Genomic DNA, 15,770 nt, shown 5'->3' with positions numbered 1-15,770 from the left:
GATATCAGCAGATTGAGAGCCAAATTTATCAAGCTCAAAAGCCACATATGCCATTTTGACTGAAAAAAATGAGTAAGCAAATACTAATATATTACTTCAAGCAGTTTAAAAAGAGGAAGTTTATGACTCTCCACAAGACTTAGCAGCTTTAGGAGATACTCACATTCTAGGTCCCTAAGAACTTCCATGTTTTACATGCTGCATTTACATGCAGAAAAGCTAAATCAGCTGTCCTTCAAAACCAAGTTACACAAGAATTTTCCAGATTCAACAGCTGTTTACTACTCCTGTTAGTGTGATTACCCTTCCTTGTTCCATAAAGGATCAAAAGATGCATCTTTGGAAAAGATCTGATAAATGCGTTTAAGAGTTCCTTGCATGTATTATAAAAAAATTCTAACTCTCAGTACAAAATAATTGTATTACCTATGATAGAACAATGTTTTAAAACTTCACTGAATATATGTATCTATATATTTTGATATGTCTCTCAACACACACATATGTGTATATATCTAAATATGTACATTCTATATTTAGTTTCAGTTGCATTCTTTTTTGCCGCCATTATTGTCTGGACTGATATAAAAATAGTCCTTGAAATTCAAAGTTTACCAATATTGTGTATAGATTTCATCTCAGTGTATTTGAACAGGTATTTAAACAAAACGGACAAAAACGTACTGCAATGCTGCCTGCCTATGGTCCTTTTCCGTACTAATTACAATGGATTATTACAGAAGAATACAATCACAGCTTGTTCCACATAAAGAAAATCACATCTATGGAAATTATATTCTCAAGATATCACTGGGTTATACATGACCTGAAAACAAAACATGCCTGTTTAGCCATGCTTTGGTTTTACTCTCTCTGATTAAAGAAAGTAATCACTAAGACTTCTTGGCATCTATGGTACTACTTCCTACAAAAGAAAAAAAAAAGTGCTAGAATGTGCCGTAAGCGTGCCTTAAGCAAAGGACAAAGCACATCTGATGGTCAGAAGACAGCATTGTGTACAAATTCTTAGCACACATAACATTGGTTTCTAAATTACAGAGCTTAGAAGAATTGCCCTTCTGGGTAGGAAGCTCAGAGCTTCCCACAGTCAGTTTGCCACATCCCATTGGTAGGGCTCTTCTAGCTCTTTCCTTTCTCTCTCCAAAAGTCAGATGAGCATTAGGGTGCAAGTCCAACATGCTGCTGCCATTTCCCATCCTGTCAGATCTCCTGAATCTTCAGCAAGCTGTGACCTGTTTTAAAGAGTTTTCTTGAAAATTCAGCTATGAGATACTAAAACTCTCTAGAGCTATACTTTTATTGAAGGCTAAGACAAACCTGATGCTGGCTACATGATGAGGTCTTCTTACTCGCACCTGCTTCAACACTTGCTGGAGCTTTACCCAACCTACTGCCTACATACTAAATTGCTAGAAAATTCACCTTTCCAAGGAAATGAATAATTCTCTATCAGACCATCTAGATTAAAAACATGGTCTGAAATGCAATCTCTCTCCATTGACTATAAATAAGTATTTAAGGAGACAAGTTTCTTCCACATGAAAATTAGCAAACTCCTTCCTAACAGGGGGGAAGACTAGGAAAGAGAGGTTAAAGTCAGATAGCTGTTATTACCCTGACATGTCTATTATTCTCTCTACGAGTGAGAATATACTCCCCCACACTCCAGCAAGAAAGGCAGAAAGGCATTAAAAGAGTCCTTCCCATACCAGAAGTAAAATTACCCACCAATCAACCTTCTCATCTTGGCTTTCTTTTCAATAATGAAAGCTTTGAAGTTTCCAATGAAAACCAACATATTAATGTAGTAGACATCACCACTGGTTAATACAGCTTACATACATTAGACTGTGAATAGCAGCAGCTCAGAACATATTTAAGGAAGGTCCACAATGATCTCCATTTGGGTAGCAATCTCTGCCAGAACAAGACTAAAGCTGAGGACAGGACAGTTACTTTGTCCATTCATTTTATTTTATTGATGTTTGCGTCTCAGTACTCTTAAGGGTGAGGTCCTGAAGCAAAGTGAAGCAATCCAATCTAAATCAAAATGCTACCTGCTCCCTTCCTAACCACATTACCACTTCCTTCTCTAAGTCATCAGCAGGTCTCACGTGTCTATGCAGTGAACCGATTCATGGGATAACTGAAACACATAAAGGATGAAAAAACAAATTGGAAGTACAGTTTCAAGAGGATAAAGTCACTCCATTACTACTTTCTTTCAGTTAGGGAAAAAAAAGACAAAAAAAAAAAAAAAAAAAAAAAAAAAAAAAAAAAAAGACGGTTACATTAACTAGCTGACTTCACTTAGCAGACAACAAAACTTACCTTTATAGAAGCTATAAACCATTAACTCAACCCAGTCGTGTCAGGAAGATCAGCTTCCTGAATAGGCCATTACACAATTGCAGAAGCACTTCTACTAGTGCAAGAAAAGCCGTATAAAGAAAGGAGAATAGACAGAACCACAGCAACCGCTGTTTAGGTCAGTTCAAACTCCTGTGGAACTGCATCTGTGGTCTGTTCACATTTCCAATATATTTTACTAACACATGTATGCTATAAGGACAAATAAATGAAAGATTTTGAGGTGCTTAAAAATGCTGGCAAGCAATTTAAAAGTCAGCACTCACCATCAGTTCTGTAACAACTATGACACCATTCCAGTTATGACAATGAATATAAATTAATTCTCCTCTTGTCCAAAACTTACGTCAGTAATGTCGTTCAATGTTGTTGCAATGTTTAGGTTTAAAAAGGAAACACACAATAGGATGAGTTTAAAAGATGGAATATAAAGAGGTACAAGTTTTAACCAGAACACTCTGCATTTCCCAGCCGGTACATTCAGGTGTGAGCTACTAATACTTCAGGGGAAAAAAATGTAAGATAGAATTGCATTCCTGCTCACCCTCTCTTGAAGAAGTTCTACAACTTGCTGTATGCAATCATTCACATCACAAGAATCAGTTTTCAGCACAAGCTCGGGGGCTTCAGGTTTTTCATACTCCGAGTCAATCCCAGTAAAGCCTACAAAACAGAACACAAAGTCTTACGTCACTTCCTCAAAAAACAGACCATATCTTAGTATTGCTCATATACAATTTCCTGGATATAATCCAACACAACAGGCCAGAGAAAGGAGTTTTAACCTATGGAAATCAATAGCTTTATCAAGCCATTTGCCAGCCCTGTCACATCACTGCATCCAGCTTCATCATTCTACAGTACGTACATCAGCTATTGTATTAGCCTGGCAAGTATACTCATCCTAATGTAACAAGTTAAGGTAGAGAAGTATTCTGTAAATACTGACTTCTATAGGCCCATATAAGCTAGAGTGACAGCTGCTCATCCTATTTAGCTAGTAATCTCCTCTAGCTAGCTATGCATAAACACAAAGGAAAAATTAAACCCACAGTCACATTCCAAGGAACCAATGGCAAAGCACACAAGCACTACAGGATCAGATCTGCAGTAAACACATCAGCTAGGCTGCAGCAAATGAACTTTTGTATCCTTCACAATTGCAAATGCAGAAAGCAAAGTATGAACTTCGCAACTGAGACTTAAATATTCTCTAAATTAGTAGCTTAATTCCCCAGCTGATAAAAGATCAAATTGCTGCAATACTGAATGTTATAAAGAAAGGCCAGTATCTGCTGCAAAACTGTATGCTTTAAGCATATGCAATGACTGGAGGAGAGTGACAGTAGGGGAACAGAAAGCATCATATTACCTGTCCTATAGGAAAGAAAGATAACAGTTGTTGGCACTCCTTGTGAAGAGGCATGGTCATTTAAGTTTCTTCTTTTACAGATTAATTAGGTTGCAAGACACAGCAACTGCTATATCCCCTTGTAACTTACCTAGGCATGTTATCTCTCACTACCACCTCTAAAGTTAAGCATTACAGGGCTGGAAAATTAACAAGAACAGTTAAGGAAGCGCCGTAGCATCAATAATGATTCTGTAAGGCACAACATCCTTGTAATCTTGTCATCTCAAGCTGTCCTTCTATGATTCCAAACAAACCTCACCTCAGCTATATTTATTCCTAGTTCTTCACACTATGTATTTGATAGCCCTGGAAACGTCAAACAACCAATTATGTGGAATATCTTAGATTTACTGAGTTTTAGATCAGCCTTGATTAACAGCAACATCATTGTTATAACACCTGCAAACTCCATTCAAAAAAATGAAACATTCCTGAAACTTCATTTCCTTTCAAAACTGCATTGCTTTTTAATACAGGTAAAGATTAGTGTCATCAACCTCTGCAAACTCCATACAATTAATAGCAAAGAAGCGCTTAAAACAATAGTAATATTGAGTGATCATACATTTTAGGTTTTTTTTTTGGGGGGGGGGGTAAGCTTTATATAAATCGTTGTTTGAGGCTGGGGATGGATAAATCGTATTTGTGGACACTAATACAGAACCTTAATCTCAAAATAAAAGTCAGACATCTTTAAAGGTATTCTTTAGTGTCTTTACAGGAAAGTTGTGACTGAACTTTATCTCTTGGAAGGACAGAGTTAGTAACTCTTATCATTGCAATCCTTTATAGACCTTAGTTTAAAAAAGAATCTGATTCTCTCTATCAATGGACACATAAAACTAAACAGATTAATCTTCATTCATAAGAGCCTGCAACTGAACAAGCTTGAGCAGATGTCATGGCATCTACATGAGGATAGATGCTTTTGCCTCTTTTGCTGTCCTGTGCAGTTAAACAAGCCAGTTGCCCCTGGCTAAAAGCCACAGATTTCCTATTCAGTCCTGTTCCTAGTCCTTGCTGCTTCTCAAGGTGATACACCACAGACTTCAATGCATCCATTTATGAGAAGTTTAACTACAACACCTGCTTATATAGGAAGGATGTGACCACACTGAGGTTCACCTTTAATTTCTCCAGCCCTGGCTTTCTTGTAGAGTCCTTTAACGTCTCTCTGCTCACAGACGTGCAATGGAGCATCCACGAATACTTCAAAAAAGGGCAAACTTGCACCTTCATGAATTCGTCTGGCATTATTACGATCCTGAAGGAATACAGAAAAAAAAAATATTGGAAGACTGCCCTCACAGCAATGGGGGAGGAGGGGGGAGACCAGGGGGGAAGATGCATTCCTGCATGATTTTATTTTCTTCCCAATTTTAGAGTCTTTCTTGGGCTATCTTTTGCTTTTGTTCCTAATCTGTAATTCTGCCCAACAGACTGATGGGCAATTCAAGTTTTAGTAGTGGAGACTCTAAGTTTAGCTTCTCTGAAGTTTGAGGAATTATCTCTACATAGTGTAAATGTCCCAAATAAAATACAAATAAGTATTTCACCCCAGTTAAGTTCTGTGAACGATTCCTGGAATTCTAAGTTCTAGGTGATGTTTTGTCTTTTGCATTTTCCCATGCTTTAGCTAGATATTTCTCACATTTGCAACGCACATACACTACCATGCACTGCAGCAGTGCAAGAACAGAATACAGTAGGTCATTTACCTGAGTATAGGGAGAGATGAAACTAGTGATGCACACCAAACCAGCATCTGCAAACAGTTTAGCAACTTCGGCAATCCGACGGACATTTTCTTCTCTATCTTCTGGTGTGAAACCCAGATTCTTATTAAGGCCCTGGCGAATATTGTCACCATCCAGCGTGTAGCACGGAATGCCATGGCATACTAAATACTCCTCCAGTGCCATGCTAACTGTAGTCTTTCCAGCACCAGATAGACCTAAAATATTTTAAAAGAATAATACACAGAGTAAGCATAGAAACAAGTTAGGGCAAATTGTAGTACACTTACCACTGTTGGTACAAAAGATAAAGCAACAAGCATCAGCAGCAATGCATGATTCTGCTTTTCTGGAGATACCTAGCTGAGATACAAGTAAGTGCCTTTTACCCAGGCATGCATATCCCAGGATGAGTCCTACACAACAATGTAGGACCTTATCTCTAAAAAGCCCAAGAACAAACAAAATCTAAAAACACCCCACATATCTTAAGGATTTCAGTATGGTTTGGTCCACACCTAGAACTCTGAAAAAAATCAGTAGTTGTGAATAATGATCTATCATGTAAAAAAATTATCTATTCTTCCTCAGACAGCTTGAGTTTCTCATGTGAATACTTACCTGTCTACATTGAAGAGCAACATATATATGTGAAATTGCATGTCAGTACTTAGGCCAGTATCAGCTTGCTAAAAGAGGAGGTCCTGCTCTCTTGGCCTCTCTCTCCCTGCTCACAACATCCTACCTCCTCTGTTCTACGACCTTTGGTGCTCATTAGTCTATCGAATTCACTAATCACTGTTTTTTGGATTGTTTAGTTTGCTGATGATTTAGCAAGTTGAATCATCTCAAGGTTGGGCTGGGCAACCACTACAGTTTGCACAAGGTGGGAAGAGAGTAACAAGGCTGGGAACAGATTTTTTTTGGGGGGGGGGCAGCAATTAAGTGTACCTGCATCTCAGAATTTTAATAATTTCATAATTTACTTTTCATTGATTCTGCCTTTGGTTTGCACTTTTATCATTGTGTCTAGTCTGCCATTCACTCAAATGCATATTCTGTCTATGCAACACCTGGGCTCCACACATTTCATTATGTAATGAAATACAAAAGGCAAGGTTGTATAATAGTAAACTTTAAAAAGAACATTTTGGCTGAAAAATCCTTTAGAATAATTTATCCCCTCAAAATTGCATATTATCTTACACATAAGAGTCATGCTTTCCCATATTTTGATACATTTCTCAGTTTTACCTATTAGGACTCAGTGACTCAAAAGCATACATCATTCACTAGAATTTAGCTCTCAAGTAAGACTTAGTTTAAAAATGAAGAGTGATAACTTTCTAATATACTGATATCCCACGATTTCTGATCCAGGGGAGAATCTTCACGGAAATAAACCACCATTTCAGTTTTCACTGTAAAAATTCACCAAGGTTGTTGAAGAATCATGTCTGCACAGTTCTACAATGGCCAGTATCCATTATTTTAACCCCAGTGGCTCCTCTCAATTCCTAACACTAGCACTTCAGACATCTCTAATAATCTAACTTCCCAAACACACTCTTAATACCCTAGCCTTCCTACTTTTCTGTGCTTTTCTCGCACCCTTATTTCTCCTTAAAAATGACAATTGGGGATTAAGGCTACATTTCTTTAAAAGGAAGAATGATTAGAAGATGTTATCGTGTAGACAGCTGAGAATACATTTTTATTGTCACTTTTTTAAAAGGATAGTAATGAATTGGCAGGAGAAACAGAAGTAGCCTCCTGAGTCATTTGAGAATTAGAACACAGGCTAGAGCTATGTGACAGATACAGGGAGAGAAAGGGCTCCATTCTGTTACCAAAGAAATGTATGACAACAGGCTTCTGTTCAAATCTGGGCTCCCAATAATGTTTTACCAACTGCTGTTGTAATTATTATTCTTTTACCACACCTTCATTAACACAAATTTTAGTGTAGTGAATTTCTAATACTCTGCAAATATCTTTCGTATCTCAATAAAAGAAAGCACTAAACAGTTTGCAAACTATTTAAACATAGCTCTTATTTATCACTTTATTTTCATTTAAGACTCTAAAGGGAGTCTGTTACGGCTCCAAATCACTTTGAAAGAGTGAACAAAATCCACTGTAATGAAACAATTCTCTCAATTTATTTACTCTTCCCCCTACCTCTTTTCACAACCAAAAGAATTCAGTGGAAAAAACACTGTGCTGATTTAAAAAAAAAATCCCAAATGCACTGCCTCAGCTTGCAATTGCTATCCAAACACATAGGCTTATGTTGAAATAATATTTCAACTCAAGGAGACAAGAGCTGAAGAGAAGGGACCCTTACCATTTCACCATTCCAAATGTCAGACAGGACTACATGCTGGACAGTGCCAAGTAAACTTAATGTTCCCATACAATTGAACAAAACAGATTCCAAAGTCACTATCTGTCCCAGAGCAATTTCTCACTAGTCTGCCTAAAGATAAGAATAAGAAAAGCATTGAGGTCTAGGATACTCTGAAAATTCAACTTTGTATGAAGTTCCCTTAAAAAGGGGAGAAATTGGGGGGGGGGGGGAAGGGGGAACGCAGCTGCAGGGAGGGGAAAGGTATTCAAAATATAGAAAACGTATTTCCTTTCTGTACTTCTCCAGAGCTCCTCAGCTAACCAGAAGAGCTATAGCTCAGCAGTTTTTCAAGCAAGAAACTAAAACAAGACACAAGGAACCTCAAATCCATGGCTGTACCTGTTAACCAGACTGTGCATCCACGAAAACCACTTCTTGTTCCTACCACCTGGCCCCTCTTATTTCTGCTGACATGATGAGCTTGGTAGGTGACATTGGTTGCCCTCTGCATTCCCTGTAAGAGAAACTGTTGATCAGGTCTTTGACTTCTGGAAGGGTCAGCTGCCAAAGCCCACTAAAACCTATTCACAAAGAGACACTTGGAGACAGACCAATTAAAGAACAGACAATATCAATCTATCTGCTGCAGCGTAAGTCAACAGGCACAAAGAGTTAGAAAAACCCACTCAATATACATCACACATGTTGTGCTGTTTCTCTGAAACTTGGAGTTACCAGGTTAGTCAACCACTGCTTTAAGAAAATCAATCCATTGAGATGAACTGCTAAAACTCGTATTTAAGTCATTTAAATCTAATAAATGGATAATAGATTCTTGTCTCAGAGCTAAAGGCCTCTAAGAGGGCTACACATTGGCTCCTTTTAAGCCATAAAAATAGGCCTTTTCATTGCAAGCTATGCATGTGTGGTCCAAGTTTCAGCTCAGCAGTCACACCTTTAACTACTTTGCCTTTACCCATGGTATCTTCAATCAACAAAATATAGACAATTACCATATGTCCTGAGTGTTTAAAGGAAGTAATATTTCTAAGTGACTTTTTTAAAAAACATTTACTAAGCTGGGATTTTGTAAGATTATTTTATTAAAAACAAATTATGTTGAGGACATTTTTTAAAGTATTTGTTGAGCATAATAAACTGCCGTATAGACGTTTTAAGTAACACAACATGGCTATCATTGAAATTTCACCATCTAAGGCCAGGAATCCACAGGAAAATCATTCTCAGCTTCCCGTAAGTTCTATGGGAATTTAGACATATAAGCTTTTTTCATTTAAGATAAAGATCTTAGATAATCAGACAACAGAGTATAAGCAATGAAACATACAAAAAAAAGTTTTTTAAAGAGGGGGTAGAGATTAGCTGCATACATGACATTGCTTTCATTCTACCTGCTTACTATACTGTAATATATTTGTGTTACCTGCTCTTCCATCATTGTATCAGTGCAGCTGGAAAGGAGAGCATTTTTTGCACAGTAAAACTTAGATATTTATGACATTCAATCAGAAAAAAAAGAAAGGAAGGCACTATCCATAGAGTACTAACAGAGAGCTACTGTTTTTTAAGAGGAGATATTACAAAACAGGGTTAACAAAAGAATAGTATCTACTTATGATCTTATGATTTCGGTAAATGCTGGAGAAAACAATACATCTTCCTTCTACAAATTAGAACCTCGAAATTTAGTTTATCCATTATTTAATTGGGATATATGAATTTGAGTGATTGTATGTCTAAACTAATATAGACAGCTGGGCTTGTAGCTGATGCAGTCAGAAACTCAAGCTAGAAACAGATGTTCAAATTTTTAACTATGGACTCTCTGTGACCCAATGGTGAAGAACCAGTATCTAAAATGACAGGAAGACTGACTATTAACCCACAAGCAACCACCATCTGCAAACAGGTTATAACCACATAAAACAAAGTTATTTGAAGATAACACAACCAGCAAGAACAACTGTCTCCTGGAACAAAACTATTTTGCAGATAAAGTCAGTGCAATAGAGCTAACTAAAACCAAAAGTTAAAAAAACATTTCTCCGTATAAAAGAAGCAATTACGTACTACATAAGATCAGAGATCTCAGTGAATAAATGCGCACTGTGGGATTAAAAACAAGGAAAATACTAGAAATGCACTGCAAAAGGAAAACATTGAAAAATAACACAGAATTTGCTTACCCACCACAATGACATAAACAAGCTTTTTAATTCAACCATTTTATGGTCATTTTATAGCAACTTAAATGGAACATATGTTTTCAGAGCCAAAACATAGCACACAATCATAAGGTTTCTAAAGACAAACATGGCAAAGACTGGTTTCAGGGAAAGAACCAAGAACTCATTTTTAGCACCGAGCAACAGCCCATGCTTTTGCTGCAAACATACGTTTAAAGAAAGTAGAAAGTCTTTGCGCTAGGTATCACTGGAAACTCGGGACAATCTCACCAATTTTGGAGGCATAAATGAAGGAGAGAGGGAACAGGCAACACTTTGGCTTAACTTTCAATTTAAAGAGAGATGCACACAGTTTTCGCTTTGTGATAATAAACATAAATGACAATCCAAATTTATGCATTAACAACAATGCTGTTTCATCATTAATTCCAATTGTACCATATTATACTAGGCACTGCATAAACAGAAAAGAGTTTCAGGAATTCTGAGTTTAAAAAAAAAAAAAAAAAGAAAAGAAAAAAGCATCAGGTAAGGCATCAGTTAGCAGAGACTATAAATCACAATGAGAAGGCCAATCTATGGCTAGAGCAGAAGAGAAACAAGTGCAATAGATCAGTCAGCAAGCTCAGCAGTGGGATAATATAGCTGTACTTCAGAAGCAAGCATCTAGAAACTAAAGGTTAGGAAAAAAACACTAACGGAGTGCGCACACAGTCTGTATCCATTGAAAACACACCTATTCCCAGCAGCTCAGCCTTTTGTGTATGTGCACATACGCATGCAGACAAGACAGTTCCACCTTACTCCCATGAAAGGAAGTAGCAAAATCTCTCATCTTCCAGTAGAAAACAGCTATTTATAAAAGTTCTCTGAAGAGTTAATAAATTAGCAAGTCATCTTCAGTTGCTGCAACAAAACTAGTAATATTTCCTAATCGTGAACACTTTGCTACTAGACTGCTCACTACCACCACAGAGCAGCAGAAACTGGACACCAGATCCTGAACAGCTAAGTTCTATCTACTGTCCCCAATGCACACAATCACTGTAAGTATTGCAGTGGCACAGAAAAACATCAAGGAGCAGGAATCAGTGGTTGACACCAGCTGTGCTCTTAAGTTATTTAGGCAATCTTCAAATAATCTGTACATAAAATTGGATGAGGATCAATTGATGAAATTAACAATTATCAAAAAGACAGAATGAAACAGAACTTATAACTGATAGCACACACTTAGCTATCTTGCTGAGTGCAGATATTGTGGAACATTCTGATATCAAATTTTTTTTGGAGACCAGCATGAAATAAAGAATTGCTTCATTTCACACTGTATAATCACAGTATTGCTCCTCTTGTAGATCCATATAATCAACATTAAAAGAAACAAAACTTAAAAGAAAACAAGCTATTTTCAACTACTTAAACTTCTTCTCAGTCTAATTACATTCACTATAATAATCTCTACTGAAAGCATACATTGGAGGGAGGTTTTGTGAATTTCTTTTCCTAATGAAAAAAAAATAATCCATTTCAAAGGTCTATTTATCTGCTTTTTCACAGCTATCGGAAGCTTCCTCTCTGCCTTGCCCAAAAAGTAATTTTTCCTCCTCACCTTACATATCAAGTGCTTCTGTAGTACTTACAAAAACATCGCATTTTAATATTTCCCCTCTTTATCATGTTAAATACTGCTTCAGCCCACTGTGCTGCATTATGGCAGTAATAGCACAGCCAAGAAGGCCGACATACCATCCTTGCTACTCGCATGAAACAGACAGCTTTGAGATAGGAAGTATCAGGAAAAAAAAACTGTGAGAAGAATAGACACAATTTCTACAGAAGTCATATATACTCAAGAAGTGGAGACCAAATTCATATTCTAACAACATAGATCTAATAACATAGTATTTATTCCCCAAGCTAAAAAATTCCATAAGCTAATAGCAATACAGAGTGTCATACTAAAGATAAGACTATGTTACAAATGACTTCTTCATTTCCCAGTCGTCACAGGTATTTTCTAGGCCACTTGCTTACTTGTTCACCATGTGTTTCTTATGAGCCAGGAATACCCTGATGACAATGCATGACATTATCATTACTGAAAAATAATGTAAATTCCACCAGAGAGTATAGGGGATTTTTCCCCCTTCAAACTGCTCTCCTCAGTAGACAAACAGCAACTCAGATAGACACAGGAAGCAGGAAATATCCAGTCTACATGAAGAAGGTGAACAGACATAATTCTTATATAAAATTCTACTACTATGAATGTTGGAACTGCTGCACTTCACCTGATAGCCTGTTTTCTCACATATTTAAATGAAGTTTTGGGAACTATTTGTAAAAGATCTGCCCAGAATGCTTTCTAGTGACTACTGATCAAATTCTGGTTTGAAGATTTGTGCTTCAGTTTGGATATCTGCGCTTGGGAAAGAAGGACAAGTCCAGAAAAAATATCCAAATAATAAGATGTTCTAGTCATGAAAAAGTTACAAATCACCAATTCTGCAGTAGCCTACAACACTACATTTTCTCCCACCTATATTTACAACAGGGAGAATTCTCACCTCTATCCTTACAACTGCTTTGGAGAAGCAGTTTGCTACAGTGATACTGATGCAATAAATCATCTAAGCGGTTTTGCATGTAGCACCACCCAGTCTGCCAACTGCACACTCCCCTGCCACTTACACAAACTAGCTGCTCTTTGCCAGATGTTCTAATCCTGGGACAGTTTCACAAATCATGGCAACAGAAAGCAGCCAGAACCTTCTACAGTAACTGCAGATACAAGCAGCTCAGTGACAGCACACTATAAGAAATGGTATTAAAAGCCAGAAATGCCTCAGACGAATATGCTGGCAGATACAGAAACTGGAGCAAGTTCTTGTTGCATCATTTCCTAGCACTTCCATAGTTTGAGCTACGCTAAGAAATTTTAAAAATGTTCCATGAATCTTCCTACCAAGCTCATGTAATTGCAATATTTGCAGCTTGGGTGGGCTTGGCAAGCACAGAAAAAACATGTGTTTCCGCAGACACAGGTATATTGTGAATGGTGCTAGATGCCTATAGAAAATTTGGAGAACAAGGCTCTAGTTAGGAGCTGCTGAGTCCACCAGGGTAAAAAATGTTGCCCTGACTTTGCTCTCATGTGAACAGACATCAAGACAGAAGAGCCAGAACATTTGTTTGGGGAGCATGTGAATCTGTAGGATTTTTCTTCTGGTAAAGTTCTGAGTTAAAAAAAAAAAAAAAAAAAAAAAAAAAAGGCACTTCAGCTGAGTTCTCCTACAGAAAAACGGAGAAGTGAAAGACTTTCTCCATTGCTTAACATTACTTACAGAGCTTGTCAGCTTCAACAAAACTCAGCAAACAAGCTAACATTTAATTAATTTTTAAACATATCATTTCTCTGGTTTGGACAAAACCATCACGGCTTTGCTTCCGGCAAATTAGATCACATAGAATAACTTTTTAGTATACTTCATCAGTCCCATAAATGCAACCTATATCACTATCTTCTTCATAACATCTGATTTCTCACAGAAAAGCAAAGGATTAAACTTACCAATTACTCTTTTACAAGTTTGAACTTGCACACACTGGCAGAGGTTTGGAATGGCACAATACCTACTGAACCCTTTTTAGCATAATATCAAATTCCTCACTTCGCTGTAAAAAGTGAAAACTTTTTCTTTCATAGATTTCTTATATTAATATGAAACTTGTGGCACATACTGCTTGCAGCAAGGCTTCAAAGACTGCTTTACACTGGTACTTTCATAGCAAATGTTTTATGCATTTTATCTCTTACCTGCTTCTGCTCAGCATCATTTGAAAATAATCATTCAACTGTTTTTACCTTACCAAAAACATCAAACGTTCTTAGTAAAGGCCTGCAACTGGTCTTCTAAATAGCTCTATTTTGGTCCTCACTGTAAACTGATCTTCCCCTATCTTTATCAAAAAGAATGAGGGCTTTGGTTAATTTTTTTAAAGTCCTGCCTCGACAGTTTTCCACATTACACCCGTAACACAAAGAACCTCAGTGTTTGGCCATCTCAGGTTTATGAATAGCCACATTGTAGACCGGGATCCGAAGCTCGGGAAGCGCAGCGCTGACGGCGCGAGAAGCACGGACGAAGCCGCCAGCGCCGCGGCGCCGCCCGGACAGGATGCCTGCCCTTCCCGCCGCCCAGCCCCGCTCCCCGAGGCCCGCGAAGGACAGCCAGTGCGGCCGCGGAGCAGCCGCTCCGTCAACGGTCGGGCTCCATAGCGACGCGCGCCTCAGGGAGCCCGCGCGGCCGCTCCGTTAACGGTCGGTCTCGCGCCGCCGCCAACCGCCAGCCGCCCGCGCGCCCTGCCGCATCCCCGGGCGCCCGGGCGGCTCCGGGCAGGGAGCGGGGCAGAGCAGCCCCGTCCCCCACCGCAGCCCGCTGTGCCACATCATCACTCAGCCTCGGCCGCTCCTCCAGCCCCTCCCGCCGCCACCGCACGCCCCGCGGCCGCCCCGCACGCCCACCTGCCCACAGGCACGCCGCCCCCCGCCCGCCGCTCACCCAGCTCGGCGCCCTGTTGCTCAGCTTGACTTTCTTGCACTGGCTCTGGGGCACCTCCATGGCCGCGGGGCCGGTGCGGGAGCGGCGAGAGGAGGGAGGAGCCGCGGCGGGGCGAGGACGAGCCTTCCCGGCTGATGCTCCGGCCGGATGAAGCCGCCGCAGAGCGGAGCCGAGCGCACGCCCCGCCCCGGCTCGCCCCAGAGCGGCGCCGCGAGCGGCCACGCCCAGGCGGAGCCGGGGGCGGGGGGAGCGGCGCACAGGGAAGGGGCCGCGCGCCTGCGCAGCGCCGTGACGCACGCGCCAGGGTGGGAGGTGGTCGCGGGTCGCAGCCACTTCCGCCGTTGCCGCTCTGGGCGGCTCAGCGCGCTCTCTACTGCCGCCGCCGGGGCGGGGGGGCGCGGGCGCGGGCGCGGGCGCGTCGGGAGCGCGCAGGGCGCGCGCCAGCCCCTGCCTCAGGTTCGGGGTGTTTTGCGTGCGAGTAAAACTCGCTTTCATCCAACATCCGCTGCGGTGCAGCACTGCGCTTGGGCAGCATCATGAAATCACTATTACTTGGCGTGTGGTGCCGTGGAAAAGAAATGCAGACCTGGCAGCTCTCTTCCGGTTGTGCCTAAAAGACAAAAAACGTTTCCTCTTCTCCTCCGAGTGTTTATTTGGAGACCTCCTGGTAAAACGGCAGTGCTCAGGGAAGCTCCCAGGCGGGGAACAAGACACAGGCAACCCAGCGTGCAGAGGACACGCTGGCCGTGTTGAGCTGTGCGCTTGAAGGCCCTGTGCGGGCTGGCCAGCCCCGGGAATCGCCAAGCAAGGAGGGCCGGGAGGGCACGCAGCCCTTCTGATGGCACTCCGGCCACCAGAAGACAGCTCCGTAACGCGGAGCCAGGTGCTTGTTCCTAGCGCCGGCTGGCTCGGCTGGCACCAGTAACCCCGAGCTCCCCTCCCTGCCAGGTAGCTCACAACGGCAGAAGGAGAGGCGGCGTGGCCCTTGGAGCCACCCAGAAAAGCCCCGGGGTGGCTGGTTCGTCCCTTTTGTCCTTGGCAGAGCTTGGAGCCGAAGACCTAGCTGAAGTCGAGAGCTGCTTCCCAGTCTCTGAGGAAAGCCAGGCC

At 40.6% G+C, this 15,770-nt stretch overlaps 1 protein-coding gene across 1 annotated transcript in view; it reads right to left on the bottom strand.

Moving 5' to 3' along the window:
• The window catches only part of PAPSS1 (3'-phosphoadenosine 5'-phosphosulfate synthase 1), a 45,665-nt gene extending 30,783 nt beyond the window's left edge, over positions 1-14,882 (bottom strand). The window contains exons 1-5 of the mRNA XM_062574136.1: positions 14,664-14,882; positions 8,291-8,405; positions 5,524-5,759; positions 4,931-5,069; positions 2,936-3,054 (exon numbers count right to left, since the gene is read on the bottom strand). Coding sequence (XP_062430120.1) covers positions 2,936-3,054; positions 4,931-5,069; positions 5,524-5,759; positions 8,291-8,405; positions 14,664-14,723 — 669 coding nt within the window. The 5' untranslated portion in view covers positions 14,724-14,882. The remainder of the gene's footprint in view (positions 1-2,935; positions 3,055-4,930; positions 5,070-5,523; positions 5,760-8,290; positions 8,406-14,663) is intronic.
• Positions 14,883-15,770: the final 888 nt, after the last annotated feature.

Source organism: Rhea pennata, chromosome 4, assembly GCF_028389875.1.
Source record: "Rhea pennata isolate bPtePen1 chromosome 4, bPtePen1.pri, whole genome shotgun sequence".
Classification (NCBI taxonomy): domain Eukaryota; kingdom Metazoa; phylum Chordata; class Aves; order Rheiformes; family Rheidae; genus Rhea; species Rhea pennata.
Note: the sequence above shows the minus strand (reverse complement) of the source record. Positions and strands in the feature narration are given on the sequence as shown.